Below are 20,300 nucleotides of genomic sequence, written 5' to 3'. Positions count from 1 at the left end.
GTGATGCGGAGGAGGCGTGGCCAGGCAGCGCGGAGGGCCGCGCACCGCGGGCCGTGAGACGAAGCGCGGTGGGGTACGGGCGCGTGCGCTGTGTGCCCCTGCCTCTCCCCCTGCTGCTGTGGGGCCGCCGGGCCGCGGGGCCCGTCTCGCTGCGGGGCCGCGGGGCCGCGCTGCATCCTGGGAGGAGGCTCGGCCGCGCGGGGAGGCCGTCCGGCGGCGGCAGAAAGAGGCGGGACCCGGCGCAGGTGAGACCGCGGCGGGACTGAGCGGGCGAGGCCCGCGGGGTCCGGCTCGGCCCGCGGTGCAGTCGGCCTGGTGCCGCCTCCCCGTGGCCCAGAGGCAGCCTGTCCGCCTGGGGCGGCGTGGCGAGGGGGGAGCCCACCCTGAGGGGCCTCGTTCGTAGCGCCGAGGCGGTGGAGAGGCGGGCGTCCACGCTCCGGCGGGCGGGTTGGCTTTGCGTCGGGGGCCTCTTCGGTGTGAGCCCGGGCCTCCTGCGGCGCACCCTCGGGGCCGGCGTGGGGTCCGCTCCCGGGCGGGCCTGCGGTGCGGCTGGGTGCTAGCCTGCTCCGCTGGCCGTCGGCCAGGCCTCGGCGGTAAGGCGGCTACTCCCTCCTGGAGTCGCTTGGGCAAGGCAGCCCTCGGGTGTTGGGCAAGGCAAAGGAAGGCCGTGGGGTTGAGACTGAAATAAAACTGCCTTGAAGGGTGTACGAGCCGTACTGGAAAGGAGCCCGCTGTCAACGCGTGATTTAGGGTCGTGCCTAAGCTGTGTGCAGCAAGCAGTGTTGGGCTAGTGGGTAGCAGGACTAGGCTTACTGTTAAAGAAAAAGTCTACCAGACGTGAGTTACCCTAGGTATGCTTTATTGCAGCGCTGGATGCACGGGGGAAATAGCTCCACCAAACGTGCATGCCAGGTGATCACCAACATACAGGTTATATAGAATCAAAATATACATATTCATTATTTTTCCGAGAAAAGGCAGTCCTATGATAATCATTTCTTGGAATCCATTTCCATATTCTCCTCCCCGTCACGCATGCTCAGTGATTTGAGTCGGTGGTCCTCAGGGGTCTCTGGTGGTCGTCAGTGGTCTCGCACTCATGTCCGCTGGATGACCCTCTTCTTGCAGGCATGCGCAGTATCCTTGCTGTGGATACACTTGTCCCTTACAACTTACTTCATAAGATTAATATTCCCGGGCCTATTGTCCGGTTGGGTAGGGACTGTACAAGGAACGTAGCAGCATTGTACATTGCCATGGTCAGTTAGCTATTACCTTGATTACAAACCCCTTTCCCACGATTATAGGCTTTAAAATAGTTCTAGGCCTTAAGCAGCTTTCTAGTTAATATAAGTTTTCTTATAGCTAAGCTTCTATATTTTTACGCTTACGTTACGCGCTTGTGCAAGGTGCTTTAGAATGCCAGAAAATGAATAGCTAGATTTAATATTAGATTTTCCATGTGTGAGAATATTATTAGTGAGCTATAACAAGAAGAAAAATTCCGCACGTCACGATGTAGTTGCTTATATCTTTTGAAGCCTGTTGTAGCTACCATTGGCCTGGATGTATCAGGCTGTATGGAATATTTGGTTTCTCCATGCCCAGGTTTCATGGAATTACATGGCTGAATGTTGCAGACACAATACCATACAGGGCAACAGTTGTAGGTGGAAAAAAATATAATAAACACCTGAATTGGAAATATGATGAAAAATATGCATTTTTGGCTTCACGTAAAGTTTCTTTGTTTCAAATAGACCAAATATTTAGAAGATCTTAGGAAAAATATGCTGCTAAGGGTAAGCGTGTTACCACCTATGTATAAACTAGGGAGAAGCACAACTGCTGCAGCTGGGCATCTACTCAGCTGCTTACTCCCGAGGACGGAAAAACATTTCTGCTTTGTTAGCATTAGTTCACTAGTAGTCATACAGTGTGGGTTTTTTCCATCTTTTATGAGACTCTTGTCCATAATTATAGGCAGCACCTTTTATTGCAGAAATCATTAGCTTTGGCCCATAAATTTTTATATTTCTTTGCTATTAGATTACTGTCTTACCAGATGTTAAAAATAAATAAATAAAAATCTAGTCCTTTTTCTCCCTTAAAATTTTTGAGTGCAATATGTCTAAATACAGCCTGTTTATCCTTATGTGAGGATTATAACTGATCTTGAGGATCTTTCAATCAAGCAGTTATAGTTATCAACCATTCATAGCTTTCTTTGTCTAAGTTTGTATTTAGTTCATCATGAATTGCTTAATCATGATTGTTTTCAAAATATGTTTGCTTCATCCTTTTAGCTTTTTGTGCTATGAACTCTACAAATATGGGGTTTTTTTTCCTAAATTGTAACCAAGAATTTTTTAAGGTTACTTTTTACTCGTGACTTGATAGTTATGTAGTGATGAAATGTCTTTTGCTTAAGAAACTAAAATTAAGACAACAAAATTTATGAAGACTGTTAAGTATTAATAATCATTAAACAGTATTTTAGAGACTTGGAAGGCTACAGATGTGTATAAAAGAGCACAGTCAACGAATATTCTGGACTTGTAACTCACTAGACTTCATAATAAAACACCTCATAACTTTATTTGTTCCTGTGCTAAAAATGTGTGCATATTTAAGCATACTTACTTGTAGGAGCCAAAAGTGCTTTTGTGGGTTGGTTTGTCAGATGTCTTGTTTCTGTTCAGATACAAGGCAGCATGTATATCTTAATTGGGAGGGGTTTTTAGTTAAAATTTGAATGTTAACATGCTACACTTTTCGTCATTCTGTCTACTGGGAAACACTGCAGAAATTGCTTTAAACTAAGATCCATTGACTTGTTGAGCCCTTTACCTTACACTTAGGAAAGCATGACGTACTGTTTGTTATGATATACTTTGTTTTATACAAATAACATGGCTTCTCGTTATTTTTTTCAAAGACATTTAAATCGTATTTCTTCTTAGTCTCTTACTATTTAATGTTCCTACTATGCTATTGGGAAGCCTGTCTTGCATGTGAGTCGGACTTCTTAATTTCGAAGTAGCTAGTTTCCTTCTGTGTGTACTTTCAAGTTCTCTTTAAAAAGCTTTTGCCTTGAAATTTGGCAGATTACAATGAGTGCACCAAATAAAGCACTAGAACTACAGCTGCAAATGAAGCAAAATGCTGAAGAGCTGCAGGATTTTATGAGAGAATTGGAGAGCTGGGAAAAAGATATTAAGGAAGTGGATTCTGAACTAAGGAAACAGAGTGGTGTCCCAGAAGAGGTAAAAATCACAAGTCTGGTGTCAATATTAACTCGCTATTCATAATCTGATAATGTTGATGATAATTACTTCAGCAGAATTACATGTGTTGACTTAAAATATCTGAATATAAGGTATGAACTAACCCAGCTGACATGTTCCTCATCTGAAGTAGATCAAAGATTCCTCTCTAAACTTTTCCACCAACAGAGCTGTGGGACAGTAGCCTCTGAAGGTGATGAGGCCAGTAAATTTGTAGTCAGTCCCAGGCAGGTCTAGGAGAATATTTCTGCTAGCAATATCAGTATTACTTATTTATTGCTGACTTTCAATGTATTGATTTTATTCTTCAGTGATACTCTGCAGAGAGTTGTCTTCTAAAACTTTGCTTCATACATGTAATATTTGCTATTATTATGTTTTGAAAGATGCTTACTTGCTGTCTTTAGTCGGTTTGTTGAGTTCCTGAGAACAACTTGCTGGATGGATTTCTAAAATAAAACTAACCAGTAGATACAGATACTGTATCTAGATATAGATACTGTAGAGTCTTTAATACAAGTGACTTTCACACATCTGTTTTGTAATAAATTATTTATTTCAATTTAGAATTTGCCACCAATTCGAAACAAGGCTTTTAAGAAAAAGAAGAAAAGCAAAAGTAAAGTCCCTTCAAAGATAACCACTGAGGAAAACAAGAAAAACAAGATCAAGTCTTACGATTACGAAGCATGGGGAAAACTTGATGTGGTGAGTCAGAATATTTTCTTGTTAACTTTGTCTTGTCACCAGTTGATTCTGTGTTAAATAAGATTTTTCTTATAGTGCTGAGAGTTCAGTCCACAAGTCAGTATCTTACTGTGCTGGGTACTGTTTGAATGTAGAAAGAGGATTTCTCCCCAAAAGGTTATGTGTTTAAAATTTAGAATATTGAGAAATACTTGCATTTTCTACTGACTGTGCTCTCATCCAGCAAATTGAATTTGACTTGAAGGAAGACCAAAAAAAAAAAGGTTTAACGATTGGTCTATTAAAAGGTCATAATTCTAGTAGAAATAAGACTAAGCACAGCTAGCAGTATTAGAGGATAGATCTCTTACTTTTGAAGTGTGGAATATTCTTCAGTAAAGAAGACTTAAGCAGCAGAGATTTTTAAAAACACACTACTAATTCTCCTAAAGTCTTGCTTGATTTATTTTGTATAGTTAAATTATGATGAAAATAGCTTTTATTTTAATCTGATTTCAGGATAAAATACTTGAAGAACTTGATAAAGAAGATAGTACTCATGATTCTGTATCTCCAGAATCAGACTCTGAAGAAGATGGAATTCGTATAGATGCAGAAAAGGCTCTTGCAGAGAAGGAAAAGGTTATTGCATTACAAATGTTTGTTATTTGCAAAGTAGCAATTTGGACATAGGTGCATTTGCAGTTTCTTTTAAAAAGATTGTCTACTGAGACTACAGTTCTGGTGGAAGAAATGCCCATTTGGAATTTTTTATGTCTGTTTTCCTACCTGTTATTGCAGCATACAAAATTCTCATTGCATTTCTGTTTCTTCTCGTCATGGATTGCAGCGAAACCTGTCAGACTTTGCTCTTAATGTACACTTATGATGATTAATGTATTGGTTTTTTGCTTTGAGAAGTTGGATTCTTGTATAAAATTGCCATATGGATGGATCAAACTGTTGTTTATCTGAACACAAGGTCTGAGTGCCCCAAACTAAACCCCCAGGAATTTAAGATTAGTCCCTTTGCAAGGCCATGACCTCTGGGAATGATGGGTGAACTCATGTGTCTTCCCTGCCTTGGTAATGGCAAGTTGGTACCACTTCAGTTTTATCTTATTTTGCAAGTAGAATACAGCAAGACCTATCTCATGCTTCATCATCGTGTAAGATAGATGGGCTAAGTTATATAGCAACTTCTATGGTTCTGAGAAACTTCTTTGTTTGCAAACAGTCACCTAACACCATCTGTCAGTCCATACTTTTCTTCACTAGTTTCTTAGGGTTTTTCTTTTATTGCCTGCATGGCTGACATCTGCCTTTTTTCCCTGCTGCTGTGGAAATTCCCTGATGTGTAATCTGCAGTCTACGCTTGAGAAATTGAGATGTCTTTGACCATTATCATCTTGGCTGCAGTAAAGCAATTGAGGGCACACGAGATAAAAGTTGTGTCCCAAAGGAGGCAGAAATGAGAACATTTACCTTTGAAAGCAAAGACGCCAAACCTACTTACTAAAAACTCAAGAAAACTTCAGTAATTCTCTATGGCAGTTTAAATGGCTATGTATGTGCTTGTTACAGGTTTTTGGAAATGACCTATTGAAAATCAGTATATACCTAAACTCTCTTACTGCATAGATCATGAGAAATATATAATATGAGATACTTAGAATTTAAAAGCAATGTTTCACAGTAAAACTGTACTTTGTGAGAGATGTTAAACAAAAATGTTTGAGCATTCTAAAAGACAAGCTTTGAATTTTTCCACCAAAAATTAGTGCCTGTCAATGTACAGTAATTTGCTAATAATTTTTTTCTATTCATAGGGTAATAACTACTTTAAACAAGGGAACTTTGATGAAGCTATAAAATGCTACACTAGAGGGATGCATTCTGATCCATACAATCCAGTATTGCCCACAAACAGAGCATCGGCTTTTTATAGAATGAAAAAGTAAGACTTGTATTGTTAAATCCTTAATATTTTCCTATTTGAATTGCTACATTCAGATTTTTTCGTGTGGTGTTGTCTTGATTATGTTACTTATCATCCTGTAATACAGGCTGTGTAAGGCTGCTGTTGTAACCTGCTTTGCAGTTTCAAAGTGAAATAGGAATTGCCAGGATAAGGAATCTGGTGGTCCCTCATCTTTTTTTTTTTTTTTTTTTTTCCTTCCCCTTCTCTCTGCTTTCATGCTGGAAGTTCACTATCTTCTATGTTACAGTGTAAGATTTCAAAAAAAGAACAGAGAGAAAGTTCACTATCTAATTTGCCTGTCAGATTCAGTGAGCTCTATTTCTAAGGCTTTAATTTCTTTTGGGGGAAGAAAGAGTGTAGGAGAATTGGTTATTTCTGTTCCAGTAGACATTGTTGACCTCTGTTTTCCTTTCCTGTTTTAATGTGTTCTGAATTGAGAAATGTTTAAGTACTTGTTCTGTGTCCGTTCTGAAGCATGTAAGATTACCCCTTTAGAGAGAACCTGTGAAGTTTCAGAATAAGCTAACTTGCTCAAGTTTTGGGTTTTGTTACGTAGATGTGTCCAAACTGAATAATTCATATTCTTGATAGGTTTTCCGTTGCAGAATCTGATTGCAATTTAGCACTTGCTTTAGATAAAAATTACATAAAGGCTTACGCCAGAAGAGGAGCTGCTCGCTTTGCTTTGAAAAATCTTCAAGGTGCTAAAGAAGGTGGGTCTTTTTAAAATTCTTTCCTTAAAATATATACAAATTGTTCATCTGTCTGCTTGATTAAAGTTTGTGTGATTTGCTTGTTTGGTATAGGAATTCAATTTTCTTTTACTGTAAACAAACGTAATATCATATTGCATGTTCTTCTGATAAGGTAAAATTGAAGTAGCAAGTCTAAATGATTACTGTACATCTTAGTATTTCTAGAATAATTCAGCTTTAAATGTCTTAGAATAGTGTGTTCTTTATAATATCTTGGGTCTTTTAGGTAAGAACGCTCTTATGTTATACTCTGGTTACTACCCTGTAGATCCTACCTGAAACACTGTTTTCTGATCTTGTGATAGATTATGAAAAAGTTTTAGAGCTGGATGCAAACAACTTTGAAGCAAAAAATGAACTGAAGAAAATTGATCAGGTAATAAGATTAATAGGCCCTAACATAAATTAATACACCCTGTTCAGCTTATATCTGTATTAACTTATATCGATAACATGAACTGAATTCAACAGTCTCATGTACTTTTTCTGATTTGAAGTTCACTGAGGTCAAAATCTGTAATTTATTTTCTTCTGGATCAACTAGCATGTATATAGACATCAGTGTGATGGTGGATTTGCAGACTAAGACTGATGTGTTGTCAACATTGTATTTTTGAAAAAAATCTTACCTCAGATGTTTTTTCTACTTCTTGCCTTAATGTTTTGGGTTTTTTTGATCATGCTTAGTATTTTGTTACAAGGTAGCACTATGTATGAGAGAACCTGTGTATGCTTTTGGCTGTAAAGCCGAACTGCTAACCTGCTTGTAGTCCCACTGATTGCTGTGGTCTGCCAAACCAGAAAGTAGGTTTAAGTGTAGCAGAACATAATTCTCTGGTGCAAATCTGATCCCCTTCATGACAGGGAGAGAATGTTGATTATGATGATGACCTTAATAAATATATGCTCACTTGTCATTACTGTGTGAATATGCTTATACCTCTTCAACTGTAGTTTTGAAAGTGCTTGAAAAACTGATTTTCAGATTGAAGATCCAAAGTCTCCAGTAGTTGAAGAAATAAATGATTGGTGAATTGGAATATATAGAGACAGATTCCGTGGGTCATTTTACATTGTGCTTCAGAAATTACATACTTTTTAATTACAGAGTAATATTCTCACTCACAATCCCTCATTAGAAATATGTTTTCAAGAAAAGTTTAGAATGTTACGTTCAATTTACATTCAACTTAAAACACAGGCACTTCTGTTAAAATGCTTGGCAGATTTTTGCATCTTAAAAGTTTAGAATTTGTTGTAATTTATGTTCTGAAAATGTGTAAGTGAGGGAAATACTTATTGAGGAAAAAAAATTGCATCTTTGCAGGCTCTGTCATCAAAACAAAGCTCAGAACAGAAAGACTTTGAAGATGTGGTCAGACCAGAATTAACAGATGAAGAGAAGCAGCGCATTGAAGACCAGCAGCGCAAGCAGAAGGCTATTACAGAAAAAGATCTGGTAAGTCACAGGTTTTGGTGGAACAGGAGGGAACTAGCAAAGAAAAGTGTTGTGTTGTGCTGTTATTAGCTATGCAGGTGTGTAAATTAAACCTGATACTGTCTTGATCTTCATAAATACAATGTCCTTGGTATAACCTTAATGGTTTCCCATTTTGGGTTCTGTGGGGACACACACAGGGAGTTATGTTTGGACTCTTCTGGAGGAATAATTATACAATTACAATTTTACAGCCCAAATTGTATATGATAAATTTAAAGTATGTAGTAAGATAAGTAACACTTGAACTGTATTTTACAAAGATCCCATTTCTCCAGTATTATATGCATCTTGACCCCTGCTTGTCCAAGTAGAGTTGTAGACTATTTCCTGTGGTTTCAAACATCTGATTAGATGGTGAAAAGTAGTTGTAAAAAGGAGTTCAGAGAGTGCAGGCAACAATGACAATAAAAATGTATTTCTGGATACATGGTCTTCGCTCAGAGTTAGCTTATTGATTTTTCCCTCTCCCCACTGTTGCAATTAAGAAATAACATTATCAACTAAACCATATTTTTCCTTCTGTTCTTTTACCTAGCTATTTAACTTCTGACTTTCTATCAATATTCAGGTATCCTATACTGGTTGTAGGAGGTGGTAATATAATTTTGTTGCGTGGAGCATTAATTAGAAAATAACAGCAACGTTTTTGCCCAAGTGATATTTGAGGATAACAGTTTCATGGATGTAGCAGGATAAAGACAGATTTGTGTAGCACAGATAGTCGTCTTGAAAGGGGAATTGTAAAGGTTCAGCATTGTTCGGCTTGTGTTTAAATTCAGGAGGTACATGGTGGCTTATACTGCACGTGAAGGGTAAAGAAAATTTGTAAGTTATGCTTATAAGTCTGCACTTAAACTATGCACGTGGCAAATTTTTTTTTATCCTTGAAGTACTTGAAAAAATTAAGATATTTTTGGTGGTTTGCCTCCAAACTTAGATATGAAGAAACATGCCATAAATACCTGCCCTGATGTGGGCGTTCTCTGTGATCCATTGCCTTGATATTGTGACCCTGTCTACTAAAAAGGGTAGGAAAAGCTCGTTGCGCTAGATCTTTCTCAACACTATTTTTTTTCTAACCCAAATATTACAGGGTAATGGTTATTTCAAAGAAGGAAGGTATGAGGCTGCAATAGAATGCTATACGCGTGGTATAGCAGCAGATGGCACCAATGCGCTTCTGCCAGCTAACAGAGCCATGGCCTATCTAAAGATTGAAAAGTAAGTAGTATTGCATGTGCTATACAGTTTCTTTCTTTGTTGTGAACTGGGCAGAAGAATATCCAGTAGATTTTCACTCAAGTTCAGTCTCTCCTAATTCTTTGTAGAATTCAGTATAGAATAATTCATAAGGAAAACAGTAAGGGAGAGAAAACAATATGTATGATCTTATAATGCATTTCATAAGAAAGAAGTTCTGAGAGAACAAAATAGCATCAGTGTGAAATTATACTTTCTAAAGTTTGGTTTTCATTCTTTCATGTAAGTAAAATTCTAGATATTCACCTTTCTCAAAGGACCTGCCCAAAGCTTTCTGTCTTTGGGCAGGTCCTTTGAGACCTTTCTGTCTTCTTGACTGTAAAACCCAGTCAGCTGCTAAATGTTGCACTGTAAAAAGAAGTGGATTATAACTTCTGACTTCAAAGGGCATGGATAGGTCCTTTGTCTGGCAATTGTAATCTTTTAAAATATTTTTTTCTTTAACTCCACTGAGGGAGACATGTATGTGTACTTAGTTTATATTATTCAGATAATCCAGTAACAGTAGGAAATGCATGCTTTCTAGCAATGAGAGAAATTCCATATGAGCATTTTTGAAGTCTGAATTTTGTTTGACTCCCTGATGGTAGTTTAAACCTTTTAAACTGGTAGCATGAGAAGCTTAAACTGAGAAGCAGAGAGCTGAGCATTATGTTGGTCATCCATTCTAACATGACGTGGCTGAGTATCTGTAGAGATAATACATTGATCTTAAATTATGAGATTATATAATAGGTTGCACAGGTAGTATTTCTGACACAACATTTGTAATTTAGTACTGAAGCCATAGAGGACATTGTAATGCAAATAATCTTCTTGGAAAATTAGATGAAGTGATACTTTAATTGAATGACCAAGCAAAAAAATTGATTCTGTATGATAAATCAGTGTATCATGGGTCTTTGCGTTTCAAACTGGACCCAAACGTAAAATGCAACAGAAGCTCATGGGTATTCCTATAAACCTCTAGAACTGATAAGAACTGGGGGGGGGAAGTAATACTATTGCCATAAATTTAATGATAGATTGAAGGAGGAGAAGAGCAGTGAATGAAAAATACTTTAGTATGCACATAGTGGAATCATGATGTAATATAACTGGAATGAGGAAATCTAATCTTACAATTAAGCAAATGACTTTAATGCAAGGATATACTGATTTCTCATTCTGAAATAGTTAAGGACAAGTCACAGATACTCAGATGCAGAGAAATTTATTTTCATATATGCTTGCTTCTCCTTGTATTTTTTTTTGTTTGTTTATAATGGTATTTTTGTTTTTCAGAAGTACAAAGCTGTGATGCTGACTTTCATTTTAAGGCTATTTAGTGTTTAAAGTGGTCTCTACTCTGACAGGCTTTAAGCATTTATATTCACAGACGAAGTGAATTTCTCTGTGATGATAAAAAGAGTCAGCCGTATGTCATGAGATACCAAAAGATTTGGCTGAAATTTCAAGGTGCTGAAAAATCATATTTTATATGTTTACTTCCATTTTACATTTTAGCTCAGCAGTGTGTATTTATATGTATATAGGTAATTAAGACTTGTCTTCATATTTTAATTGTTTTGGGTAGCTCTGTCTTTTCAGTTGAAACTGGTTCTTTTGAAACTGATTATTAATTTTGTACTACTCTTTTGCTGAGATATGAAGAGGCAGAAAATGACTGTACACAAGCTCTGCTCTTAGATGCCTCCTATTCTAAAGCCTTTGCCAGAAGAGGAGCTGCCAGAGTTGCTCTTGGAAAGCTAAAAGAAGCTATGCAAGGTACGACTTTGTATTAGCCTAAGTGTCATAGGTAAGAGATGAGTATAAGGACATCCTGATTTTTTTTATTTTCTAATAGCAATTAAATCAATTGCTGACTAATTGAGGTTATCAGTGTAAAAGTTAAGAATGGTGTGATTTTGTTGTGTTTCACTGAATATGTATAAAACCTTTGTGTTGGTATCCACGTGATCAGAAGGTAGTTTTGTCTGAAATTAAAACTATTGTTGGTTATGATAAGTAGTAAGAAATAGTTTGAAAAATGTGTTTAAAACTAAAACATGATATAAGCATTACAATGACTGATCTGCCTTTAATTATTTTAGAGCTGTGAAAGGGAAACAGAAGGTTTAAAAAATTTGCCAGGAGTACTTTGTAACTTGAAAGTTTAGTATGTTGTTTTTCACTCAGATTTTGAAGCTGTTCTGAAGTTGGAACCTGGAAATAAACAAGCAATAAATGAACTCACTAAAATAAGGAATGTATGTATACTTGTGATTTTTTAAATTTTTTTAAGCCTATAGTAATAGAATGTTTGCATTCTTTATTATGTAATTTTTAACATATCTTATAGTTATTCCTCCAACTTCCTATCTGTTGGACAACTTACTATTTTTTTCAGGAATTAGCTGAGAAAGAACAGGGGACTCATCAAGAATATCCTGCAGTACTGATAAAAGAAACAGAAATAAAAAATATAGTGAAACTGATTGATAATCCATTACACCTGAAATCAACAGTAAGTTGTTTTTTTGTGAGTTGCTTTCTATAGTGATGGGAAAAGTAGAGCTTAAAGTTAAAATCCACTTGTTTGTTTACGTAGACTAACTCCTGGTAGATACATCTGGTCTGTGGAAAGCCCAAAATTTACACATTTACTCTTGATATTTTCAAGAAAATAACTTCACCATTTCCCTGTGTGTGTAGCAGTAGCCATGGTGTAAGCATTCAGCCTAGAGTACCACGCACAGGAAACATGGTGTATGCGTATACCCATAATATTAAATGGGGAGGCAAAGCCCACAACCCTTTCCTGCGTCCATAGCTAACATTGCAGTTGAGAATAAAGGGGAGGCAGTTGAGTCTCCAGGTTTGATTGCAGATTTCAGAAAGCTCTGGGTAAACTTCCCTTCTTTTCATCTGCTGTTTTACAGTTTCTATAGCAGCTGGAGTGGTAACAAGACATGTTGCCTACCCATGTCATATGCTCCTGTCACCCAGGGCAACTGCAAGAGCCTTGAGCCTGCATTTTAACCACATAAATTGTAGAATAGCTGGGTATTGTTTTTCAAGAAGCAATAGTTTTGGACTGTGGATTATCAGTGATTATAGTCAGATTAATAAGTTACATATGACAAAATATAGTAATTAAAAGATATTACTCTCTGTATTACGCTTCCCCTTTTAATACATTTAATCTACACGTTCAGCAGTGAGTTGTGTAAATAAAAAGCATGCTCACACTGTAGTATGGAGTACTGTAGTGTTCTGCTCTTGATGATTTTAAAATGTTTGTTTACCTCCATTAAATATATAATTCAGATAAATAGTTTCAGTAGAAAATGTATGATTATTTTGATCTTTTTTTTTTTTTTTGGAGGGGGGGAGTATTGTATGCTATCTATAACCAGATACAATATTTTTAGAAACCTAAATGAATTTGTTGTGAAGTAGCTGAAATATTGTAGACAATTATATTCAGTTTTCAGTTTGGCTGCTAAATTTAGTGGAGATATACTAGGTTGATTGTTTTTTTTTTTCCGTTGTTATTCTGTTAAGGTAGAACAAGTATAGAGTAAGCATCTGTACTTTTAGTACTGCCCAAGGATTGCAGAGAGAACTGCGATTTTTGTTTCATGTCCATCAGGTAGCCTCCCAGTCTTAGCCCAGTGATGAGATGGTATATTGTCAAAGCAAACCATGTATTGTCTGACAGTACACCAACAAGATGGGGTTTTGGGTGTGATTTAAAGCAGTTTGCAAACTATGACTTATGATCGGGTTGTAGTAGAATTGAACAGAGAAATCTGCCATTTCTAGATAGAAGTCTAAATTGTTGAGTATATTTAATCGTGTGTATTTGCATCTGTATTTCTAGAGTGATATACACTATGTTCATGTTCAGCAAATCCAATTCCAAAGTGAAAGGTGAAGAATTATTTTTTTCTTTATTTTTTTCACCACTAAATGGTGATTCCTTGTAAGACATCTGAAAGTGGTGCTAGGTGGTGATCATGCAGAGTTTGAACAAGCTGGAGCATTTTAGTTAGCATGTCTTCTAGTGTAGAATTAATTACCATATGATGTATGTAACTTGCTCAACCAGCCTGGCTGTGTTACAGATATCTATCATCTCAAAACGTTAAGTTGAAGTCAAGGCCTATGTTGTTGGATACTTAAATTGTTTAGCTAAATTACAAAGCTTGACTGGGTCATTGGTCAAAATATATGGTAGTCCTTGCCTGTTCAACCTTAATGGGGGGGAAAAAACCCAACTATTTTATTACTGGGAAAACAGAATGCAGATTCTGAGATCCTCTAGAGTAATGATACACAGGTTTATGAGGGTAGAGCAATAAAATGATCATATAAGGCTTCCTGTAGAATGTCATGAAGTTTCCTTTTTTGCCATTGTTAAGGTTTAAGTCCTGCCAGCAACTAAGCACCATACAGCTGCTTGCTCACTCTTTCCTCCTCCCCCCACCCCACTGGGATGAGAGAAAGAATCAGAAGGGTAAAAGTGAGAAAACTCATGAGTTAAGAACAGTTTAAGAATTGAAATAAAATAAAAATAATAATAAATTGTAATGAAAAGGAAAATAACAAAAAGAGAGAGAAATAAACCCAAAGAAAATCAGGTGATGCAAGTGAAAAACAATTGCTCACCACCTGCTGACCGATGCCCAGCCAGTCCCCAAGCAGCAGCAGCTGCTGCCCCCTGGCCAACTCCCCCCAGTTTATATGCTGAGCATGATGCCATGTGGTATGGAATATCCCTTTGGCCAGTTGGGGTCAGCTGTCCTGGCTGCACCCCCTCATAGCTTCTTGTGCACCCCACGTGTTCCCACTGGCAGGGCATGAGAAGCTGAAAAGTCCTTGACTTGGTGTAAGTGCTACTTAGCAACAACTAAAACATCAGTGTGTTATCAACATTCTCATTCTAAATCCAAAACACAGCAGTATACAAGCTGCTAGGAAGAAAATTAACTCTATCCCAGCTGAAACCAGAATAGCCATCCATCTTTATTGAAAGCGTCTTCCGTGTGCACCACCACAGATGAAACTGGTTGTTGTGAGATTATTTAAACACAGCTGTTTATCTGAGGCCTGTATATACGCTGATGTTGAAGCTACGCACGTGACATGAGGTATGTGTTCTGTTTAGAAGCCTTTGCGAAGAATAGCCATTGAAGAGATCGATGATGACACACCAAATAGTGATTCACCCAGCACTACTTCTTTAGTCAATAACTGGAGGAATTCGATGAGTGTTGAAACAACAGAGAATCTAGATCAGGATGATCAGTTGACTACAATGGACATTCCAAAAGCAAAGCACTTGAAAATAGAAGAAATCAGTGATACATCACCATTACAGTGAGTATAAAAATTCTGATCCTCCTTATCAAAGGTAAATGTAGTTTAAATGTAATCTTCAGACTTCTGTGTGGGATGAGGTATAGAACATATTTTGGAGAACTTGAATTATAAAGAAAAATATTGAAAGAAACTGCCATTTTTGAACATCTGCCTCTTTGATCATGTAGTGGTTGAGACAACTATGATCTATTTTGTGTCAGACGGAAAACTAGTCTTGTTGTTACATTTCAAATATAAAGAAATTCATAATATTTTCCTGTATGCCGTGCTGTCGTCTTTGTGCGCTTCATCTTCCCTAGCTGTGATTTTTATTTGTAATGTTTTAGAGTAGATTCTGAGTAGATTTCAAACATTTTTTGCGCACACAGTTGTGTGAGAGAAAAGGAACAGCTGAAGAGTGTCACCACTCTTTCCCCTGCTGAGCAGGCAGCCAATAACTTCAAGCTTGCTTGAAGTTCCCAAGTTCCTCTGTGTTAGCTAAGCAAACTCAAGTTTGGCTGGCCGAAACTATGCTCAAATATAGAAGCCACTGTCCTAACTTTATCCCTGCTAAGTGGTGGAATTCTACTTGTTGTCTGCTTAGGATAGCTCTGTATGCACCGGCATCATCTCATTCTGTTAATAGTAAATACTTTTTGTGGAATTCTGATTGAAGAATTTCTGTGAGAAACACTGTCTCACTTCCACCTTTTTCAGCTCAGTCAGATGGATTTACTGTGAAGTTTTGAAGAAAAAAAAGTATGTTCCTTAGCCATTTTGTAACTTTTTAAAAATAAATAGACTTAACTGACAAATTACAGGACAAAAAATAGCTTCACTGTAATCAGCGTTGAAAACGGTTTGTTCATTTGACGTGGTTGTTGTTTCGTATTGTGAAATTGCGGAATTTTTTTTGCAGCTGTGTACAGTAGAAATTTGTACTATAAAATGCAGATATTTCCAGAAACCAGAGAAGGGCTGAGTATATTTGTAAGTGTTTGCAGATGTGGGTTTCTTTGTTTGCTTTAAGAAAAGGTGAATCAAGTATAAAGCTTCCATAATTTGAAGGGGTTTTTTTTAGATACCTGCTTGAACTACAATACATTATTTTTGAAACTTGTGATAGTATTTTAGATTTTTAAGGAATTAAGAGTGACAGTTAGGTCTCAGTGTAGGATTTCCTTAAATGTTTTCTTGATTATGTGTTTCAAAATCTCTCTGCAGGCTTTCTGCTAGAGTGAAAGGAATTTCATCAATGTTGCATCCATCTTTCCCTGTGAACAAACAGAGAGAAAAAGAAATCAAAAGGTCATTTAGATCTGCTTCTCCAGTCCCTGCCATTCCTGCAAATTCTTTCCAGCTTGAGTCTGACTTCAGGAAGTTGAAAGACTGCCCGGAAAACATGTACTTGTACCTGAAGGTATGAAATGTAGCGTTGATTGGCAGTGCTTGGGCAGTTTCTTCAACTGACATTGAAGAAACAGCACAAACTTAGGTGGAAAGGGTCGCTATGTTTAGAGTGTCTTAACTGTGTACAGTAGTCCATTTCTTTTATTGCCTTCACATAATACTAAGTAGTTGGATCCGCATTTGAGCATTTCTCCTCTAGTGCCTGACTTTTCGCTTACCTCACTTTGAGTACAGTCTCCGCATAATCTGTCTCTTCTTTCAAGCATAGGCTCTGATTCTGTAAACACTTAAATACGTTAGTAACTGTGTTGAATTCTAATTTTTCAAATGAATGCTTCTAAGGTAATTAGACATAGTAACATTCTTATCTCTTTAAACTGAAGAAATGCTTGAAACACATCAGTCTACTTAATGTGTACTTCTGCTTATATGTATTTCGCAAAAAAAATTGCTTAGAATCCTTTTTTAAAAAGTTAGCGATCATCATAAACAAAAACTACTGAAATTAATGTTCAACGTCAAATAGTAAAAGTGGTTTTTTTTTTTTGCTCTCATGCACTTCAACATTGTCCAAGACATCCTAAAAACTCATTTCTAATTCTCATGACTCAGTTGTATTTTTATGCCTAAAAATAATACTTTTTTATTTCTTCCAAAGCAAATAGAGCCTTCACTTTATCCAAAACTGTTCCAGAAATCCTTGGATCCAGACTTATTTAACCAGATACTGAAAATTCTACATGATTTCTACATTGAGTAAGTTTAGCTCCTCTTTTGCTTTACATTGGATGTTGCTATTCTGTTTTTTGGTTCGGGGGCTTTTTTCTCCCTAGCTCCACCCTTGGGCTTACAAAATTGTTTCCAGCATGCAGCATTACATGAGCATGATGAAATAATTGGAATGATTCAATTGTTCCTTCTTAAGATATAAACATATCTTGAAAAATCGGATAGAAAAGAGGTAAAGAAATTTATAGCCTTTATGTTGTTGAATTCATAAATAGCATTGGAAACTGAATATTAGATTGTATGAAATAATTTTTGTTCATACTATATATATTCTTATCACATATACTTAGCTTTCTATATTAACTTTTTAAAGCTGAGAAATACAGAGTTTCATTTTTGTGCAATGCTTATTGTGATGCATTGAGACTGTTAATTACCAGCTAACATTTTACAGTATCCTGTAGTAAATGTGTATTGGAGCTAGAAGTTCTGAGAAGATAGAACCTGACAATTACTTTAAAAATTTCTATCCATGCTATCATTTGAGTCTTAAAGTTCATTTTACCTGTCAGAGGCAGCGTGCTACTTTTCTGAATTACTCTGCCTGAGAACACAAACTCAGAATGTTTTTAGGGTGGTGTTTTATGGGGAAAAGCAAATATAAATGAATGTTAGCCTTTCCCTTGGTTTCTTTAAGAGTAAATATCGATCATGTAAAACATGACATCTTAAGAGACGTGGTTCTACATTTGGTAGTATGACGTATAAAGGCTAGGAAGTTGAAATTGTTTGCAATGTGGTAAAAGACATTTCTTCTTGAGGGAGGCAGGACAAGTTACGAAAGAAAAATACTATTTGTTGTTAGTATCTGTAACAAAGGCAGTGCCTGTTTACTGCTGACCAGAAGAATGTAAAATAAGCACAATCTAGGAGTTTCCTAGGAGGATAAAAATGATGGCAACTGCAATGTGGTACTTTTTGCTGAGATTCCTATGACCAGGAGGTGCTACTTCCCCTCACGCACCCTGATATGTATAAAAAATGGTGAAGTTATGGTAAGGTATAAGCATTAAATCATACAATAGCTATTCTGAATGTGAATAGCAGTCAGTTTGCATCAGTCTAGGTTGTTATATTTCTTCACTCTTGCCCTGTATCAGAAGGATACTTACATAAAGATCTCTGGATATTGACTTTTTGCTTCATGGGTGGAAGAATGAACAGGAAAGATGAGAAAGGTGGGGAATATGAGAGAGACGGAGAAGGGAATGCCATTGATCCTTTAATTTCTTGTTCCTGAAGTCTTTAATATTGCTTGCAGCTACTGAATCTTTCTAATCAACAGTAGTTATTGTTATATGTCTAATAATCTTCTTCAGGAAAGAGGAGCCATCACTCATCCTTGAAATCCTCCAGAGGCTATCTGAATTAAAAAGATTTGATATGGCAGTAATGTTTATGTCAGGCTCAGAGAAAAAAAGTAAGTAATTCACTAGCACCTTTTTAAACTTAATTTGTGACACTGTAGAGTCTAGAAAGAAATATGTAAAATTTAGTGCTGCTATTGTTGTTTGTTCTGTGTAATAATCAATTAAGGTTAGTTGCCTAGCTTCTTTGTTGTTTTAGAAGTTAATATGAATGTCATGTAATTTTTCTTAGTTTTTTGATTCCTTATTAAGACTTGAAAACTACAACTAGATCCTTTTGTTTTTATCAGTAATACCACTGCATTTTAGTCTGATAAAGTAAGTTTCACTAGCATTTCAGTTTGTAGCTGGTAATGTTGCAAACTTATGAATTTGTATGAAATCTTATATCAGCCATGCAAGGTATCCAAATTACACAGTTTCCACAATTTATGACCATTTCTTGGTAATCCTGACTTTACTGTTGGCAAAAAGAATGCAAATGTCTGTAAGCCACGCAACCTGTCCATCTCTGTCCTGTTCTTGAGGCATCACTTAGATTAGTTTGCAGTTCAGGTTGACGTGGCTTGAGTTCACGGTTTATAAAAGTGGTTTTTATCTCAAACATTTTCTTTATTTAGCACACCAGACAGACTACATAACAGTGAGACACTTACAAGCAAAACACTTCTCTGGGACCAAATATCAAATTTACTATCTTCAGCTGCATTTCACTAGTAACTATTATACTTTCAAAATTTTGATATGTGAACCTCCTTAAAATAAAATTGCTCATTTGACTTACTGAAGCGCAAGTAAATTCCACTTATGAATTGCATTCACGCCTTTAACCTGATGTAAGCTTTATCTGCCATCTGGCATTAACTTTTATCTTCTTCATTTAATGGCGTAGTGCCAAGATAGTAAACAAATAAAAGCTGTCTGTTGATGTTGTCAGGATTTTATACCTGTTTAAGGAAGTGTTAGGCAGCTCGTGGGCATCAAAAGAAAATGAGAGCTTCCCTTTGCTACTTTTTTTTCATCTTCTCAGCGGTTTTAAAAACTTACTCATATTTCTATTATATAATCCAGCCCTTACTCTCACTGAGGAAAAGAGTTGGGCTCATTTACCTTAAGAGTGTGTGTCACAAAAATAACAGTTTATGTTGGGATTTTCTTTTACAGTTACACAGGTATTATTCAACCATTTGAGCCACATGGGATTGAAAGATACTTCTGTTGAACAATTGGAGAAGAAATATGGTGTTTTCTCTTAGCGAGATTACCTACGTATAAATTTCTGTTTCTGCACTTCTTTCATGTGGAAATCAGCAGAAGAAGCCTCTAGAGACTGGAATTTTGTTGCTTTTGTATAAGTAATGAAACTCTTAAACTTGGTTTAGCCAAATGGCAAGTGCCTGAAGAGAAAACTATCTAGTTCTGCAGGTACGTTTGCTTTCCAGCACCTGAAACAATACAGATCTACATTGTCTTCAGTGGAATCTGTTTGCCTAAAAACCAATTTGGCAGATTGGCATTCAGGATTGGGATGTAGATAGAGATCTTTATTAAAAGGAGAAAAAATATTTATAAACGTGTCTTTGGTAAGAATCAAATGGTATATACTACAAATGCGCATGTTTTTTATTTTAGAAAATAAACTGAATGTTGAAGATACTTAATTTTTACGGAATTTTTTTTAAGGTTCCTAAATCACTGTTCTCTAAGGATACACCACATCAGAACATGTAATGCGCAAAGAGAACCTGAGGTATGATAGCCAAAAAATTCTAGAATTCTTTTACTTGAGTTTAGCCAAAAGCTGACATTTAGCATTGACAGCTGATACATTCCTGTGAACTTCAATTGTAATTGCAGAATTAAAGTATAGGGAAAAACACTTTTTGTCATCTTTGGAGAGTACTTTTAAAATAATCT

At 36.8% G+C, this 20,300-nt stretch overlaps 1 protein-coding gene and 1 long non-coding RNA gene across 3 annotated transcripts in view; one reads left to right on the top strand and one right to left on the bottom strand.

Moving 5' to 3' along the window:
* The window catches only part of LOC142600517 (uncharacterized), a 634,685-nt gene that overhangs the window by 487,631 nt on the left and 126,754 nt on the right, over positions 1–20,300 (bottom strand). The window lies entirely within an intron of this gene.
* On the top strand, positions 7–20,039 carry RPAP3 (RNA polymerase II associated protein 3). Its single transcript, XM_075745445.1, has 17 exons — positions 7–245; positions 3,108–3,266; positions 3,855–3,995; positions 4,494–4,616; positions 5,804–5,931; positions 6,547–6,668; positions 7,016–7,086; positions 8,038–8,169; positions 9,305–9,432; positions 11,117–11,238; positions 11,650–11,720; positions 11,861–11,977; positions 14,624–14,835; positions 16,042–16,237; positions 16,886–16,983; positions 18,336–18,436; positions 19,548–20,039. The coding sequence occupies exons 2-17, from the start codon at positions 3,114–3,116 to the stop codon at positions 19,637–19,639; spliced, it is 2,007 nt and encodes a 668-aa protein (XP_075601560.1). The 5' UTR covers positions 7–245; positions 3,108–3,113; the 3' UTR covers positions 19,640–20,039.

Source organism: Balearica regulorum, chromosome 1 (genome assembly GCF_011004875.1).
Source record: "Balearica regulorum gibbericeps isolate bBalReg1 chromosome 1, bBalReg1.pri, whole genome shotgun sequence".
Classification (NCBI taxonomy): Eukaryota; Metazoa; Chordata; class Aves; order Gruiformes; family Gruidae; genus Balearica; species Balearica regulorum.
Note: the sequence above shows the minus strand (reverse complement) of the source record. Positions and strands in the feature narration are given on the sequence as shown.

Excerpts from the sequence above, each read along its gene's own strand:
- RPAP3 (XM_075745445.1), top strand. The coding sequence starts at position 3,114 with ATGAGTGCACCAAATAAAGCACTAGAACTACAGCTGCAAATGAAGCAA. Across the intron at positions 7,087-8,037 it reads AACTGAAGAAAATTGATCAG|GCTCTGTCATCAAAACAAAG; the intron begins GTAATAAGATTA and ends GCATCTTTGCAG. Across the intron at positions 16,238-16,885 it reads ACATGTACTTGTACCTGAAG|CAAATAGAGCCTTCACTTTA; the intron begins GTATGAAATGTA and ends TTTCTTCCAAAG.